Raw genomic sequence first — 19,924 nt, forward strand, 5'->3', positions numbered from 1 at the left:
CCTGCTATAGCAAATCAGAAAATAATATTGTAATAAAGTTTCAGGCAACAGGAAGACATTCATTGAATATATTCAGTAAGTAAATCTGAAAACCTACAGACATGCTTCAGGGCTTGGAAATGATCTCTGTATTCCTGTTATCATAGGTGATTTCTATGCCATTAACTACCAAGTCTGTATTGCCAGTGCTGACCTCTTCCTCATCTCTGGAATCAGTGTCCAATCTCTACTCAAAATTTTAGTGGGCCTTGCAAGCCTAACATGTATGACTCATAAGGTATCATCTAGCACTCCTCCTTCCCTGACCTATTTCTTCCCTAGTATTACTTAAGTGAGTGACTCAGCCATCCTTCAGGTGATCAAGACAGGAAACAAGCAGTCATCTTTGAATGCCCTCTTTTTCAGAACCAAAAGGTCCTGTTGACTCTGCTTGCAAAACCTCTCACAAATCAATCCTATCCCACTATCACCCTAGTCTTAGCATTATCAGCTAATTTGACTCTTAGTGTCCTCATTTGCTCGTTTTTCAATCAACAGAACAGCAGAAGTGATCTTTGCATAAAACATTGGGTCATGTCACACTTCCACATAGAACTTTCTGTTTTGTTTAAAAGAATTCAGACTCCTTACCTGGACTAAGATAATTCCTCCCCCTGCCTGCTTTCCAGTTCTACTATGGATAGCTCTTCCCTTGCTTAATGTGGTCCTACCACATTACCACATTGGCCTTTCTGCTATCCCCCAGATATCTGCTCCAGGATCTTTTATCTATTGTTCCCTCTTCAATACATCTCTTCCCCCGCTGACATGCTCTTAGAAGACATTTATGATCACTCTATTCAAAGTATCCATCTGACCATGCTTTATCAAATTCCCCTGATTTCATTTATACAATACTCCATTACCACTATCAGATATTTTCTTGTATGTTCTCCCTTTGTCTGTCTCCAGTGCCCACTAAAATAAAATTTAGCTCAGCAATCTTGTGTACCTTATTTAGGACTGCATTCCCAGGGGCTAAGAATGGTGCTTGGCATACTGTGAACACTTAAAAACATTAGTTGTAAATAAACAAATGATAATATAAATGAATTATTAGTTTCAAAATCAAAGAAGACTAAAAGGCAAAGATGTTTATGTTGCTGGAAAACATAAAAGGTTTACATTAAATCTGGATTATCATGCAGGTTTATTTCTTTTTCTTCCCTACACACTACTAAAAAGATAGCAAAGGGAAAAGGGAAGTAGCAAGTGAAAGTATTTAATAAATGTTTAGAATAGAGAAATCTGATGGAGAAGTGGTGGCTGACTTAGAGGAAGTTTGCATGAGGTGAGCTGCAACGAGAATAAGCCAGATGGGCCCAGTGGAATCTTTATGAATTCAACATAGGATCAAAAGGTTCTACAAATGGTGGGTTAGAAAAGTCATGAAAATAGAGAAACAGGAAGATTGATTGAAAGTCCCATATAGAGCAGTTGGGCCTCCAGGTTCCCTACTCTTTCCTTTCCCATGAAGCACTCCTTCCTATCCCTTTCAGGAATCCTAAGGTTTACTTCAGCAGAAACCAATCCAGAGAAAGTCTGAACTCAGAAACTTTAAACAACCCACGAATGGGATAAAGGTGAGCTAAAACTGAGACTTATCAGACCCTCAGCTCTCTTCCCCATTCTGCTTCTAGAATATCTTCAGTTAGGATCATATTCTGACTGCATTCCAAATTCCATCTCCTTTGACAATCTTTTGGAGAATGAGATTATTCTCTGGAAACATTGAAAAACCCCAGATAAGTGATATTTATATTGATAGTCGGGGATTCTCCTGTAAAGTTGCCAGGTCCCCAGTCTATCATTCATCTGTAAACTCAAACGTTGATAAGCATTTCCCGCTCAGTTTCTAATCAGCTTTACAGTCCCTCATCTTAAATATAAACACACAGCAAAAATTAACAGATGAATAAACATTTTCAAAGACAACTTATAAAGCTTAAGTAAGAGCTTAGATGCAATCAGAGATCAAAATAAACTGGAAAATGGCACCTAGAAGAAACAGACACAAACTACAAATAAAAATACTTCCCAAAACACAAACACAAGGTCAGTAAAGTGGCAGATTAGAAAGTTACAGGCCCTACTTACCCCACAGAGACACTAAGTTAACAACAATATGTGAAACAGAAGACCTCTGTGAAACGCTAGCGACCAATTGAAAAGATAGAGCACCCAGAACATTATATTCCAGCCAAACAGGTTGGAAAACCTGTGATGTTTGGCAAGCTCATTCCTATTCCTCCCCCATATGGTATAGCATGAAGCAAACAGAGAGAAACTTTTCCTCCAGCCCCCAGATTGGGGGTCCTCCCTCAGGATGGAAACAAAAGAGTAGACTATGGATCATAATTCTGGCTTGTCTTCAGTGCAGCCCAAGAGACTGGCTTCTATCTTGCCTGAGTGCTGGTAGGATTGGAACCAGAGTTTAGAAATCATTAAAAATAGAGGTAAGCAGCATGTTAAACCTGCAGTTCCATGGGCAGACACCAAGGGAACAAGAGGTCAGAAAAGATTTGAAAGGTCCTAGAATCTGTGGCTGGGCTGAATGGTAAAGGTCTTCCCCTGAACAAAGACAGTATATGAAGACTGGGAGAGGTGACTGATTATTTTTAAGATGTCTGAATACTAGCAAAAAATTACAAGGCATATGAAGAAGCAGGGAAACTCAGCCGAATCCTAAGAAATAAAATAAAACTCCAGAAACTGACCCTAAAGAATCACAGATCTGTGAGCTGCCTGATAAAATATTTAAAATAACTGTTATAAAAATGCTGAATGAGCTAAAAACAAACAAAAACTAACAAACAAAAACATCAACAACACACACACAGAGACAAGAAAACAAAATCAGGAAAATGACATACCAGTGGAATGAGAATATCAACAAAGATAAACCATAAAATAGAACTAAAAGGAAATTCTGGAACTGAAAAAATAAAATAACTGAATAATTCATTAGAAGGATTCAACAGCAGACTTGATCAGGCAGAAGAAACAATGAATAAACTTGAAGGCAGATCAAGGATATAATTGAGTCAGACGAGCAAAATGAAAAAAAAAAGGAATGAAGAAAAGCAAAGATATACTAAAGAATTTATAGAACTACCAAGCAGATCAATATATGCATTATGAGAAGCTCAGAAAGAGGAGAGGCAAAGAAGCAGATAACTTATTTGAAGAAATAGTGGACAAAAACTTCCCAAGTCTGAGGAAAAAAAATTGACATACAAATTTTAAAGAACTCAAACTGGGATAAATTCAAAAAGAGTTACACCAAGACACATTATAATCAGACCTGTTTAAAGACAATGAGAAAGTCTTGAAAGCATCAAAAGAAAGGTGATTTGTCACATACAAGGGATCTTCCATTAGACTATCAGTGACTTTCTCAGCAGAAAGTTTGCAGGCTACAATGAAGCAGGAACATATAATCAAAGAGCTGTACGAAAAACACTGAAAACACCAAAAATCCAGCAAAACTGTCCTTCAAAAGGAAGGAAAAATTAAGACTGTCCCAGATAAGTGAAATCTGAGGGAGTTCACTACTAGTAGATCTACTCTACACAAAATGGTAAAGTGAATCTTTTTAAGTTGAAATAAAAGGATGGTAGAGAGCAACACAAAGCCTTATAAAAATACCATGTTCTCCAGTAAAAGTAAATATGTAGACAAATGAAGTGACCTGTACTATTGCAGATGTGGTTCACAGAATTTAAATGTGAAAAATATAAAAAGTAACTTTAAATCTGTGTTCATTGCTATACAATATATAAATATGTAATTTGCAGCAACAATTATGTAAAGTGAGGAATAGAGCTATAAAGGTGTGGAATTTTCATATGTGATTGAAGGTATCAGTTTAAAATAAAATGCTATAACTTTAAAATATTTTATGTAAGGCCATGCATGGTGGTTCACGCCTGTAATCCCTGCACTTTGGGAGGTTGAGGTGGGTGGATCACCTAAGATCAGGAGTTCAAGACCAGCCTGGCTAACATGGTGAAACCCAGTTTCTACTAAAAATACAAAAAATTAGCCAGGCGTGGTGGTGCACACCTGTAATCCCAGCTACTCGGGAGGCTGAGGCAAGAGAATTGCTTGAACCTGGGAGGCGGAGGTTGCAGTGAGCTGAGATCGTGCCATTGGATTCCAGCTTGGGCAACAAAAGTGAAACTCCGTCTCAAAAAAAAAAAAAAGTTTTATGTAATTCCAGTGATAACTGAAAAGAAGATATCTTTAGAATATACACAAAAGGAAATGAGATGATACTCAAAGCATATATGTGCAAAAAAAAAACAACACAAAAGACTGCAGTAAAAGAGGGAAAGAAGAACAAAGAAGTTACAAGACGTACGGAAAAAAAATGACAATAGTAAGTCCTTCTCCATCAGTAATTAGTTAAAAGGTAAATGAATTAAATTACCTCATTGAAAGACTTTAATTGACTGAATGGATTAAAAAATCAGTATCCAAATATATGCTATCTTCAAGAGACTCACTTTTGATCTAAGGACATACATAAGCTAAAAGTAAGAGGATAAAAAAAGATACACCATGCAAATGGTAACCAAAAGAGAAAGCAGGAATTGCTGTAAAAATATCAGGAAAAACAGGCTTTAAATTAAAATAAAAAAACTTATAAGAGATAAAGAAGAATATTATATGATAAAAAAGGGGTCAATTCACCAAGAAGATATAACAATTATAAGTATTTGTGCAGCAAACCTCAGAGCTCCTAAATATACAAAGCAAACTTTAACAGAATTGAAAGGGAAAACAGACAGCAACACAGTATTAGTAGACTTCAATACTCCACTTTCAATAATGAATGCAATGAGACAGAAGATCAAAAGGAACACAGACAACTTGAACAAGAGTACAGACCAACAGCACCTAACAGACACATAAAGAACACTTGACAAAAGCAGAATATACATTCTTCTCAAGTACACATGGTACATTCTCCAAGACAGACCACATATTAGGCAAAACAAACCTCAACAAATTAAAGATTTAAATCATACAAAGTATCTTATCCTGATTGCAACAGAACACAACTAGAAATCAATGGTACAAGGAAAATTGGAAAATTCACAGATATGTGGAAATTAAACAACACAGTTTTGAGTAGCCAATGAGTCAAAGAAGAACTCACAAAGGAAATTAGAAAATACCTTGAGACAAATGAATATAAAAACACAAGATATCAAAATTTATGAGATGTAGCAAAAGCACTCTTAAGAGGGACATTTATAGCTGTAAATACATATATTAAAAAAGCGAAAAGATCTCCTCTGACTTAATCATTACCTAGTCTGTGCATATAATAAAATATGAAAAATATGACCTATACCATATGTACACATAATTTTATCAATGAAACATTTTTTTAAAATATAAAAGATCTCACACAACAACCTAACTTTATACCTCAAGAAACTAGAGAAAACAAAAACAAACTAATAGGGAAAAAAGGGAAATTCTGAAAGGTTCAAGAAAGAAAAAATGGCTGTGTGAAAAGAATGTGACTAATAATAATTGTTGAAACTTCTCAGCAGCAACTTTGATTATGGGGTAATACCTTACCAATTCGGAGGAAAAATGGTTCAACTTAGAGTTCCATCCCACGTTAAGCCATAAATGACCTAGAATTATAAATTTTTTAACTGAAAAGTCCTTGAGCAATCTTGGGAGAAAAATGAAGACTTGGAAACAAAATGAGGAAATATGGGATTTAAGAAATCATGGATCAAATCACTTAGAAATATGAAAAATACCAGGCCCCCAGGTGTGCTTCCAATTTAAGGACCTGCTAGTTCAGATGGGACGTCATAGATGGTTGGTTGTAACTGAGCATTTGGGAAAGTCATTCATGTGCTGCAAAATCTGTGTGGTCAACTGGAGAAAAAAGTAGCAATAGATAAATAGAAAACAAAGACAATGAATAAAAACAAAACGGCCATTATTAACTTTGTTTCGAAAAAAGAAACATACATCACTCTATGGCTCATCAGTGATCCATTTTGACACAGTTTCAATAATGTAGACCTGGACTTCTCATTTAACCAAAAATTATGATAAAACTATAATGCAGACAAGAAGGAATAGTAGGTAGGAAATACAGTTCTCCAAAAATAAAAAGCAAAGATAATATATGAAATTGGTAAATCAAAAAAGAATAGCATAATCATGCTATTTAAGGGATGAAATAAATATCAGAAGAACCAACTAAAAGAATTGAGCAACTGCATCTGGAGATCAGGACCAGAGTTGGCTAGAGATGGAAAACAAAAATCACTGTTTTGTACTGCACATATTTTAGTAATATTTGATTTTTTTTAAATGTGCAAATATTTTCATGGATAAAAAAGCTGTCTACTCCCAGCTCCACTAAACACACACTGTCAGACATTAGTCGTGACTTAAAAATTCCGAGTTCCTGGCTGGGGGCTTAAAGTTCATTAAATGTAAATAGTAACAGTATGCTGGTTGTAGCATGGACCTCAACCGTGATGATTTTTATGTGTGGCTAAAAATGGAACCTGAGAGGTGCCAACTTCAGCCAATTTGTCTTTTGAAAGTAACTTTTATTGAGCTCATGAGATTAAAAATGAAAAAGCCTATAAAATTATCTCAGTATGATTTATAGACAATGCTTTATTAAACATTCATCAATGTTAGTGTCATGTTAACTCCTCATGTTTTCCTGATAACATCATCACCATGTGAGTGAACTGTCACACAATGTGTAACTGTGGGAAATACAGATTCTGGGCCTCTGCAGGAATGGCAGGAGTTTAGAATCCAACGATATCCCATGGCAAAGAATACTGAATTAAAGAAGAAGGCATTTTCAACTTGCCTATGAGGAAAACAATAGCAATACCAGAATATGAGGGACAAAGGCTGTTTTTATATCAAAAGGAAATTTACTTTTAACCAAACTAGTTCATAACTAGTCTACCACATCTCATTCGAATATTGTTAGCAACAGGAAAGGTCTATGATAATGTCAGAAAAAATAAAAAGGACAATGATTACAACTGTGAATTATTTAAAGAAATATATTTTAAATGAACTTGAGATAACACAGAGAATAGAGTGTTAGTTAAGAGTTGTGATGAGTCTTTTATAATCCATGGTCCTAGAAATTCCATAGTTACTATCATAAATAGTAACTTAAATTCCACCTCTGGCTTCTGATATAGACAGAAAGATAGAGATATATAATTTTTTTGTCACTGCTGTTTGATTTTCCCCTACATTAATCGAAAGTAGCTCAGCTACAGTCATTGCAAGACTAGCAACTATTAATATCTAGTGGCAGCAAAACAAAGCTGAGGTAAATTTACTGTCAAAGATAATCCTAAAACTTAAATAATAACCATAGAAACTATTAATTATGATGAGCTTAAATAACAACGATTCTACAAGTCAAGTGAACTCTCAATTTTAATTAAAAGTTCAATTAAAAACTCTCTAAAACCAAGTGGGTCTGGACAAATATATTCACATATAATGAGTCTTTAAAAGGACTCACTAATTTCAAGCACTAGTCGTATTTTCTGCTGTTGATATGTTTTCATTTGGAACTCCAAACAGCATGTTTTTTTAAAAAGGTCCCGAGCTTAAAGAGAGAGTTAGCAGAAAGTAACAAATCAAGTCCTAAAATAATAGTTAACATTAGGGGTTTGGGATGCATGAACTCATTTAATCCTCACAACAATGACATGAGGCTGGTTCTATGATTCATTTTATAGCAGAGCAAACTAAAGTGCAACCAAATAAAGTAACTTGCTCAAGGCCACCATTTCAATGTGATACCTCCTTCTCATGGACTTTCTGTTACTAAGACAGGAGACAAAGGTTTCACCTTACACAGTCGTGTTCACATCCATAGCTCTTCTGGATTCTTCCCTCAGTCTTTAATAATGAATCTACCCTGCCTCAGTGACCTAGCAGTTCATGGGTATTTGCTGGTGCTTTTATCTGCCTATTTATGTAGCCTCACTATGTATCTGATTCAGGAATGAAGCCAGAGGATTTATTTACAAGAGAATATTAGGGCAGTGCTTACACTCTTGAGCCAGCCTCACCTGGACTGGGCTGCCAGTTCTACTTTGATCAGATTCTTAAGAATACAAATTAAGAAAAATCCATTTACCAGATTATTTAAAGTGGTAAATAGCTTCTGTTTTTACAAACGATTCTAACTAAATCCATACTATGTAATGTTTCCATAAAGAGCAAAACCACTTTTAGTACCATAGAGCTATAGGGAACCTTAGATATTGGTCAATGTCTTCATGTTCTGGATGAACAATCTGAAGTTATATGATTTGCATAAGATCTTAATGCTCTTTAGTAGCAGACTCATAACTCAAACCTGGGTCTCTAATCTCCCATGCAATTGTTCTTTTTTTTTTTTTTTTTACTTTTAGGAAAGAGCTTAACTGATTAAATTAAAATTTGAAACTAATAAATCATCTAAATGATTGATAACACTGAAGTTAAACACAATGATCTTACCTGTAAGAACCGTACATCACTTTCTGGCAGTCAACTAATAAAAATTTCTGTTCCATTTTTCCATGGAATTTTGCCCCTGTTTTTGAAAGATAATCTTGGCCTTTTACTGTTCGCACTCGAATATTCTAGAATTATATATAAATAAAAAGCAGACATTATGGCTAGGAAAAGAATATTTTGAAAACCAAAATCCATATCATGATAGAATCTTAATATAAAAGAATTTACTTGAGATAATTAAAAAAAAACTCCCAAATATTAAATCCTTAATGAAAGTAATCATTTAAAATATACATTTCAACATAGCTTAAATAGGAGATTTCACTTTACACTTACACAGAATGGCATCAAAATTCACTCAGCCTCTGACTATAAAAAACCCTTTTGGGTTATAATGCCTTGATGATAAATTAACTAAAATTAAAATTAACCTTCCTTTTAAAAAGTCAAAAGTAACAGAAAATACTACGTGAAATGATTCTGATAAGCAATACATGCTGAACCATAGAAGCACCTGAGTCACTGGTTTCAAAGCTGTGCATGCAAAACTGATGTATTAAATATTAATCAGTAAAAGCACAATATAAGACCCTCAGGAAGGCCGGGCACGGTGGCTCACGTCTGTAATCCCAGCACTTTGCGAGGCCGAGGTGGGTGGATCACGAGGTCAGGAGTTCAAGACCAGCCTGGCCAAGATGGTGAAACCCCGTCTCTACTAAAAATACAAAAAAAAAATTAGCTGGGCATGGTGGCAGGCACCTGTAATCCCAGCTACTCGAGAGGCTGAGGCAGGAGAATTGCTTGACCCGGGAGGCGGAGGTAGCAGTGAGCTGAGAATGCACCACTGCACTCCAGTCTGGGAGGCAGAGCAAGACTCCATCTCAAAAACAAACAAACAAGCACTCTCATGAAGATGTGCTTTCAGTCACATTCTAAAAAGTACAGGGGACCTTTCTGTGATCAGTCATTCCATAACCTTAAATACATATACTTTTTTCCTTTTAAGTTTTATATTCACCTACCTTAAGATGCCTTACATTTGACTGAGTTGGAAATGACACATAAAATACTTGAGGAAAAAAAACAAAACAAAACAGAATTCTTACCCTGAGACGCTGAACTGAACAACCTTGTTTCTCAGTCATATTTAGAAAATGATTAAAATTGGACTCATCAAGCAGAATGTAAACAGATACTCCTCGAGTTGATGCCTCAACTATTTCTTTGAAAATGTCCACATCTGTAAATATATCCATCACTAAAGCAATGACCTGTTAAAGATAAGAATATGAAACAATTTTAGATCCTTGATAGAGAAAGATTTAAGAAATTGCTTACTTTCAGTAAAGGTCAGATAAAATTTTAAAAATTAAATACATATATGTATGTATATACAAATATTAATTTCATTTTCTAAAACAGAAGATAAAACCATATTAAAATAAGCAAATAACTATATGCAGATTTGTAACACTAAGTCATTTTCGTATTAGCTTTAATTTAAAGGAAATCTGCATTTCAGTAGGATTTTGAAAAATGGGCGAATTCATATCATGGATTTCAAGACTGCCTGTAAGGTAGACAAACAGGACAAGGTGGAAACCAGTGTTATAATTTTTCTAAGAGACATTTCCAGGGGAAAGTAGGATTTTTTGAACCAGTTGTTAAGAATGAAGGTCTTGGGGAACTGAGACAGAGAAAAATATATTCTAGAAATATACCTAGGAAAGGATGAAAGATGGAGAAGGAGTATAAGATGACTTGAAGACCAAAAAAATTAAATATACAGTTGTTCCTCGGTTTACTGGGAATGGTTCCAGGACCTCTGCATATACCAAAATCTGCACATACTCAAGTCACAGTCCGCCCTGAAGAACCCACGTATATGGAAAGCAGGACCTCCATATATGTGAGTTTCACACCCCTTAAATACTGGAGTATCTTATCCATGTTTGGTTGAAAAAAATCTGCAAAAAGTGGATTGAAGCAGTTCACACGCATGTTGTTTAAGGGCCAGCTGTACTTGCCTAAAATTAGTTTAGCAGATAAAATAAGCAAAAGAAAAAAGTGAATTAAAAAGGTGATATAATTGAGAAGGAAATGCCTTAAAGAACAGGTCCCTAAGATGTAGAGTCTGTGTTGATTGTTGGAATGAAAGTAAAATAATGCTAGAAGTAGGGGAAAAATCATTTAAGTGGTTGTCCACCTTCTATGTGCCAGGCATATTTATTGACCACCTACTATGGGCCATGCAAGAAGAACAAAATCCTGCCCTTGTGAAGCTTACATTCTAGCGGGGGAAGACATAATAAGTAATAAAGATAATAAATAAGTCAATTATGTAACAAGCTATAGGTTTTTTGGAAAATAAAAAGAGCAGAATAGGGGATCATGGGTTCCTGGAAATTCAGGAGGAGTTTGGGGGTTTCGGGGAAGGTCTCTCTGAGACAGTGTCCTTTGAATAGAATTTAAAGGAAATGACATTATCCACATTGATATCTTCAGGAAGACTGTTGCAGGCAGAGGAAACCAGCAACTCTGCTCTGGCAATCCAAAAAACAGAAAGGAGATAGCAAGAATGAAATGAGAATGGGAGAGTTATCACAATGTCTTAAAGTCATTAAAAGCCTTCAGTATTTTTTTTTTTTTCTGAATAAGACTGTAAGCTATTAAAGGGCTTTGAGCTGAAGTAATGAAATGATCTGGTTATGTTTTGAAAGGATTGTTCTGGCTACTGTGTTAAGAATAGGCTTTAAAAAACGTAGCAAGGATGGAAACATGGAGGCCAGTTAGAACTACTGGTGCAAGTGAAGTGGGAGGTGATGATGTGTAGGACCAGGATGGTGGTGTCAGGGATAAAAAGAGATAACCAGATACTGGATATCTTTGAGTCCAAAGGTCTTGTGGATGGATTGACTGTAAGGTATGAAAGAAAAGGGAGAAAAAGTGAAGAAGACCAAGGATCAAGCCCTGGGACACTCCAAGTTAAGAAGTCTAATACCAGAAAAATTCCCAGCAAAGGAGACTGAGGAAACAAAGGGCAGGTGGAATCCTGAACACCAATAAAGACAGTGCATTTGTAAGAAGGAAGGTGAACTTGAGAGGTTCAAATCCTACTGCTAGGTGAAGAAGAGTTTTAGTGGAGAAGGAACAGCAAAAGCCTCAGTGGAAGGCATTTAAGAGAGAATCGGGGCAGATACTAGATATAGAAGATACAGAAAACTATTTTTGTGTAATTTGGCTACAATAGGAAGCAGAGAAATTGACCAGTAGGTGGAGGTTAGAGCTGAATCAAAAGAAGTTGTACTTTTTATTTTTTAATTGACATAAAATTGTGTGTAATCATCATGTACAACATGATGTTAAGATACAGACTCAATCTAGGTGTCCATCAACAGATGCACAAAGAAAATGTGGTGTGTGTGTATAAATGAATACTGTTTGACCATAAAAAGAATCCTATTTGTTACAACATGAATGACCCTGGAGGGCATTATTTTAAGTGAAATAAGGCAGACACAGAAAGACAAATACTGAGTGATGTCACTCATATGTAGAATCTAAAAATATTTTATGGTGAGAGAAATAACGGTATGTCTTTATGCTAATGAAATGCTACAGTAAAGAGTAAAATTAATAGTGCAAGAGAAGGTGGGAGGTGAGGTGGAGAAGGGGAGAATTTCTGGAACAATGTCTTTTAGTAGGCAATAAGGTATAGAGTCTAGTGCAAAAGTTAAAAAAAAAGAGAGAAAAAAGAAAATTATAGCACAGAGAGTAAAGACCAGTAACTGGTCACCTATTATATGAAGCCAGAGGGCCAAGTATAAAGGTGCAGATGCTGGTGGGGGAGACAGTGTGGCAGTGGTGCTGTGGATGATCTCTTCTGAGTTCTTTGATTTTCTCAGTATAGTGGGAAGTAAGGTCTTCAACTCAGAGTGAAGATTCCAGAAGACATTTTAAAGATCTGAGGAAAAGGGTACTATATAGTCATCTGGGAGAGTAGAAAATAAAATAAACTAAGGAAATATAATATGGTTGATGGTTAGCTTTAAGACTCACCAGGTCATAAATTTAATATGGGACCAGTCAATGTGGTTGTGAGTTATTCTTCAACCCTGTTTGGTGGCAAGCCTCTAGGAATGGAGTAGGCAGAGTTTGAGTTAGCCATGGCTGTGGTTCTGCCATGAGTGTATAACAAATTGAAAAAGGGCAGGGAGATCGAAGGTGTATATAATATGGAGTGGCTGAAATGATTGATCATGGGCTTTAAGTTTGATATAGAAAGGAGAGAAGATGTCATGAATGTGAGAGGCAGTGAAATGAAGGTAGGATAAATGAATTTTATATCCTGCTGGCATTAAAGAACATTAGATATCAAGGATTATTGTTAAAGATTGAATATATATCTTACCTTTAAAATATACATGCTAATATAGTTACAGATGAAAACATCACACCTTATATTTACTTCCCATTATAATGGATGAAAAAAATGGCCGTGAATGATAATTGTTGAAGCTAGTTGGTTGTACATAAGGGCTCCATATACTATTCTTCCTACTTTTGAAACTTTTTATAACATAAAAATTAAAAAATTAAAAAGACAAGAATATGTTTTACTAGCAGATACTAGAGATGGTAAGCCAAAAATAGAAGGAGAGGCGGTAGTCAGATGAATAATGTTGAAAAGAGTGACAGAGACCAGAAAACAAAAATTGTAAAGAAATGAGGGGGAATGGAATGACCTGAGAATAGGCGAATGCCAATATACAGCATAACGTAACGGATACATTGTGAATACGTTAGAAGATGAGCAAAGTTATGGATAATATATGAAATAATTTTTATTTACTCTAATTACAGTGTTTAAACAAAATACTGGACCATGCTCAAATTTTATCTGTGATGACATCCTTCAAACTACCTGTGAAACATACTCCAATCAGATTTTCTCTAGAAAGAACAATTTCAATCATTCCAGTAGCTTCCCACAATCTTTTTCTTATTTATAAATGGTATGAGGAGACAGATAAAGGCAGAAACCAGTGATAACAGTCTCATCCATGTTTGAGAATACTTTTCATAATGTCAAATATACAAAAAGTCTTAAAATCATGCCCAAAATTATTAATTTAATGCATTAGCTATGCATTAATGAGGAGTGTAATGATATATACTCATTAAGATTTTTAAAGTACATATTATATATTTATTTTATAAAATAACTTTTAAAAACATATGTCTGGTGCAGTCTGGCACTAATTTTTTTAACCAGAATTTTCTGAATACAGAAACAGTATTGTACAACATGATATTCTTTAATTAGCATATCTAAAAATTTATTTTTAATTTGCCAGATAGTCTCCATGTAACACATTACTTTAGACTTTGGAAGTGAACAAAAACACATTACTAGGATACATGAAGGGTTTTATTTGCAAAAAGTAATTGAAGTCACTCAGCCAATGGATGTTTCTGTCACACTAAATGCAGAACAAATGACAGTCTTTCTTGCATGACAAAATAATACGCTGGATCAGCATCCGGAAGACTAGATTACACATCTGACGAGCTTATCTGATGTCAACCAAGCCAGGTTGCTTTTCAGGGCTTCTGTTTCTTTGTACTCTCACTTGATGTGTGGAAAAATTACATGAAATCTACAGTAACTTCTAGCTATGCTGCAAAAGGCCAAATAAAATGTAACTTTTTTTAAAAAAATGAAGGGCTACATTCCTGGGAAAGAATAATAATTAGAAATGAGGTATGCCAAATCTGATCTGAAATTATTACATGCTTGGTTAGTTATCAAAATTACACTGTGCTGCACACATGACCACATGGCTATATATAATTGAAGAAAAATTATATGCCTGATTAGTATAAGGCTTTTCAAAAGGTACATCAATCGATTATATTAATACAGAAACCAGTTCTATTAACTGGTATTCATTAAACTACCATGACGTTATATATTTCTTAAATTATTTACTTGCTTCTTCATTAATTCTTGTCAGGAATTCACAATTCTTGCATTATAATCCAAAAAGGTAAATAAATAAATGCATTCATCGGAAACATGAGACTTAGAAAACTTTCAGAATGCTATCCCAGGTCATTTTTAAGATTTGAGTAAAACTTCACTTCTTTTAGTATTAACGGTCTCCAAGGACCTGACCCAAGACATTCGTCTTCACTTACCTTTCTTATAGTACTATATTGAAGCGACCCAGACCCCAGAGGACACCGACAGTATATAGTACATATATAGTCAATGAGTATTTTGATAAGTTCATATTCATTACAAAATTTAAGGCCATTCAGGAAAGTACATAATCAAGTGTTAAGTAATACATGGGAATGGTAATTCAGAGAAAGAAAAAACAATAATCTATATGTACGTGGTTGTAAAGGTGGGTATACAGTAGAATGAAGTAGACAACATGGCTTCATGGATAAGCAGTAAATAATGAGTAAAACTATTTTTAGCCATCCAGGGTGAAAGGCTAGTACTGCAAAGATACAGAGGCAAAGGTAAAAAAGAAGATGAGGGTAATATTCTAACAAATGCTTATTGAATTAACATAAAGTTAAATACAAAGATCATTATGCTCACAAGTAAGGAATTAAATTTATTTTAATTTATGTTAAAATGTTAGGATTTATACAGATTATGAAAGATCTTGAAAATATGATTCATTATTACATTTGGTCTGGAGACCAATATAAGTGCTAGAAAAGAGAATATCTAGTCAAAACAGCGTGCTGGGAAAATGTGTCTGATAGTAATACGCATACTGAAAATATCTAAGTTCTACTGAGTCATACAATTGCATAAGATTGTGAAGCCTTCTGTAGGATTTTTATTGTAATTTAATAAATGCACCAAATAACCAAAAAGTGTGGTAGAAACCAGTGATAAGAAAAGTGAAAATAAATGAAAATAAATGACAGATTTCATAGAAAATATTCATTACAGTGTTGACATTGAAAACTTGCATTTCCTTACAAATATGCTTCACTATTTCCAATATTGCATGTTGAACCCTACATTGTTTTTCCCTTTGAAGTCTATTATAATACAGAGCTATTAGCAATATGCTTTTGTATGACCTAGATACTTAATGAAATATAGGTGTACCTTGGGTTAATGTTCTTTAGTCACACAACTGTCATTATCACCCTCACAATTGAATATTATTCAGACTTCTTTTGTAATTGCCTAAATAGAGACAGGAGGATTTACTTTTTTCAACAGAAGAAAAACTCATATGAAGTTCTAATTTTGAAAAAAACAGATTAATGGAGCTCTACAATAACATTATAACAAAATTCAACACAATTGAAAAACTTTAAGAATTAAATAACAGAAATAAAGGGATATGATCACTTAAGGGACATATATTTCCAAGTCTGTAAACCCTGTCAAAAGCAATCTGCTAAATGATTTCAGGAAAAAAAAAATGAGGCTGATATAAAGAAGTACCTTTGGCCCAAATCCTTCTATAGCCTAAGTAAGAGTATCCATTTTGCATGAAATTTATATATAATATACTGTGTGCACTATAGTATTGCTTAGTAACTTACAGCTTTACATTATGGATGTATTAATAATTTCTCAGAATTTAAGAATCTATCCTAACTGCTATATCTATATATCTACTGGTTTGGTCTGCCATAAATTAAGTGATTCTGGGAAAGTCACTGAAATGACTTTGAGTCTCACACACCTCTAAATATAATAAACAAATAAACCAGAGAATATCTTGCACGTACCAGGTTCCAAAAGTCTATGTTTTCAATAACCATTCATTCACTCCATATTATGATGGATAAAATAATATAAATAGACATAGACTTCAAGCACTATCATAAAAGAGTATTACAGAGTTTCATTTATATATATTAAAACATGAGAACTGAGTCACACTAGACATCTTGGCAACTTATTATTCAAAGTTGATTGATATATTACTAGGGGGATACAAACAAGACTTGATACCTATAATCCTAATTATCTAGACTTTGTAAATAATGAGATCTCACTAGTTTTTAGCAATTGGATTAAAAGGTACATTGTACATAGCTTGCTCGGTGAAAGCGGGGAAAAACCTAGATTATTGTAATAAAAGTCAATTGGAAATGTAAAGGGCATGTTTGGGTTCTGTTATGGCAAAATTAATTTATAAAATGAATACTAGTGTATGGCAACTCAGAAGGGAATCTGCATACATTCTTTTCCACATTATTTGCATCATATCATAGAACTGAAAATACTTAATATCACAAAAATAAATCACGTTTTTACCTTTGTCGAGTTTAAGGAAATCTTTATATCAGCTCTGTGCAAGTAGGCATCTTTGATGTTTAAAGTAACTTTTGCTCTAATAAGGAAACCTACAAGGAACTGGGAGGAATAAAGAATGAGGAGTAGGCCTAAAAGAAACTGCAAAGACGAGCCATGGTTTTTTTTACTGATTTCAACAATTCAATAATCTTTCATGTTCTAACTTCCTCAGTACTTTCTGAAAAGTTACTTTTTTTGAAACTTGGTCTGGTAAGTGTCCCACGCATGTGCCCTCAAAGCCAAGATGTTGGAGGGTCAGGACAGAGTAATCAGTGGTGGAAAAATGAGCTCAAGACCCCTCAGCCTCTCCTAGATTAGAATAATCTAGCTCTGTGATCACACAAACATGCACCTTACAAAGCATAAGAGGAAGCTCTGTGGGGAGTTACACCATTTGAGGGGATGCTGGAAGACAGGAGGCAATGCCAAAGCATATTTAGTTCAACCAGAAAACAATTAAAATGCCCCCAACTTTGTGCACAATCTAACTCTCAGTATGTCAGAAGGATGTTGATATCGTTTGACTGTGTCTCCATGCAAATCTCAGCTTGAATTGTAGTTCACATAATCCCCATGTGTTGTGGGAGGGACCTGGTTCGAGGTAATTGAATCATGGGGGTGGTTACCTCCATGCTGTTCTTGTGGTAGTGAATGAGTTCTCCCAAGATCTGATGGCTTTATAAGAGGCTTTCCCCCAGTTCACTCTGCACTTCTCCTAGTTGCTGCCATGTGAAGGGGACGTGTTTTCTTTCCCTTCTGCCATGATTATAAGCTTCCTGAGGCATCTCCAGCCCTGCAGAACTGTGAGTTAATTAAGCCTCTTTCCTTTATAAATTACCCAGTCTGGGGTATTTCTTCATAGCAGTGTGAGAATGGACTAGTACAAATGTTCTTTAAAATAAAGATGTGCGCTGTACTACTACAGAGTTAGAAATCCCAGTGTTTTCTGACTTGCTGCTATTGAAGAATCAAGGCCAGTTTTAGTAAATTCTGACAATATTTGTAAAAATGTGAGGAGAAATATATTTGAAATTAATAATAGACTTTACTAAGAAACTATGAAGCATTCATAATTTTTCAAAGCATATGTTATAATATTCTAATACTTCATTACCATAGAATCACTTCATTAGGAATGAGTATCAAAATATGTATATATGACTTTTTTCCTTCATTCTCAATTTTATTATTAAAATTGTCAAACCTACAGAAAAGTTGAAGGAATAATAAGAGTATCTATAACCCTTCACCAATATTTTTAAATGTTAAAATTTTGTCATATTTAATTTTATGGGTATTTATTAAGTGATATGGGATCAAAATTCAGAGTAAAAACAGATACATCTGATATGGCTATATTTTTTAACAAGAGTTAGAGAGAGGGCTTTGGATGGATACATAAGGCAACTTGCTAAAACAGAAGAATTTTTTATGAGACTTTATAAGCCATGCACTAAAAGTAATAAACATTTTTCTACTTAATTTCTTAATAGCTTACTATTAATTTTTCAATTTTGCACTATAACTGAATGTATAATTGGTCATTTTCACTGGTGCTATTTAAAAGAAAACTTATCATGGAGAAAATGAGTATTATAATAACTGTTATTTTAGATTATTAATTTGAACGAAGAAAAGCTACTCAAAATTCTGACCAAGAAGGTAAAAATTCTGAACAAGAAGGCAAAAGGTAGATCATATATTTTTTAATTTTTCTCTGGCTTTTTTATTTTCACCAATCACGAATACAGGCATGCATTAAAGTGAGAAATGATTAAATTATTAATTTAATTATATAAAGAAGACATTGGGAAGGGAATATTTAAAAGTGGAAATTTTTAAAAAATCACTTTAGAGTTAAGTGAAAACTTTAGTTGTAAATAAAACCTCTGGGTTAGACTAAAACATATCTGATCTTTCTAAACACGTGTTTTGTAATTATTGAGTTAGCTAGATCTTTCCATAATTAACCACACAGCTTCAGAGTATTTACTCTGTTATACCTAGTTTCTAAGGTAGTTATAACTGATATATTTCAGGTATTCAATAAGTTTTTGTTGGGATGCAGTGTCTACATGGCACCTGTTCTCAAAGAGTACACAGTATTGAGAGACTCATTCATAGAACTATAAATCATTGTGACATTTGCCATAAAATGTACATAACATAGTAGAGCAAACTACTGTAAGGGAATAATTGTTTGTGACTAAGAATTATGTGTCATCAGTACCTAGAGCCTACAGTGAGTGAGGCATCCCTGTGGATCTCGTTTAATAAGGGAAATGAGACTGTCTTCTAATAATCAAATGTCAACAAATGAAAGCACTGGCATTCAAAGTCCCTTAGCAGAGAGCAAGGTCTGCAAGATGTAATAATAGCCAGATGAAAGATAGCAACATAACATATAAAAGTAGACATTTCAGTAGAAAAATGTAGAAGTTGGTTGGTAAGTCATGCAAATAGAGTCAAAGAGACAAATACTGCCCACATTCATCTGTGTACTATCCAGAAGAGAGGAGGGGTATGGAAAGGCATGAACTTGATCTTTCTATAATATTGGCTAGGTATATTTGGTTTAGTAATGGCATCTGAGCCAGATGCATTTTAAACATCCTATTAGCTCCTCTTGTTCTGATTTTATAGCCTTCAAATATATTGGGACTTAGTGTGTATATTGCCACAAAGAGAGACTGAGCCAATTGGAAAACACAAATATGCTAGGATATTGAGCACTTACAATTGGCACTGTAAAATGAAATTATTTTGTCAGACATCCACGTTCCAAGCTTAGTCAATATGAGTTTGTGAATCTGGCTTTTAAGTCTTAAGTGTAAGGTTCAGAATCTAGATTTTGGCAAAGTGACTAAAGAAAAAGAAATTTCTCCCTGAGACCTCTTGGCAGGTGACTTTTTCTCAGTAATGTAATTATCCATGGTCCTGAAATAGCTATTATCTTATTTTGTACTTTAGTGATATAAAAGGGTGTCTTCTATGAAAAAA

At 34.4% G+C, this 19,924-nt stretch overlaps 1 protein-coding gene across 1 annotated transcript in view; it reads right to left on the minus strand.

Annotated features, from left to right (window-relative positions):
• The window catches only part of FAM83B (family with sequence similarity 83 member B), a 98,025-nt gene that overhangs the window by 8,847 nt on the left and 69,254 nt on the right, over positions 1-19,924 (minus strand). Inside the window, exons 3-4 of the mRNA XM_003254128.4 lie at positions 9,684-9,848; positions 8,578-8,702 (exon numbers count right to left, since the gene is read on the minus strand). Coding sequence (XP_003254176.2) covers positions 8,578-8,702; positions 9,684-9,848 — 290 coding nt within the window. The remainder of the gene's footprint in view (positions 1-8,577; positions 8,703-9,683; positions 9,849-19,924) is intronic.

Source organism: Nomascus leucogenys, chromosome 22a (genome assembly GCF_006542625.1).
Source record: "Nomascus leucogenys isolate Asia chromosome 22a, Asia_NLE_v1, whole genome shotgun sequence".
NCBI classification, from domain to species: domain Eukaryota; kingdom Metazoa; phylum Chordata; class Mammalia; order Primates; family Hylobatidae; genus Nomascus; species Nomascus leucogenys.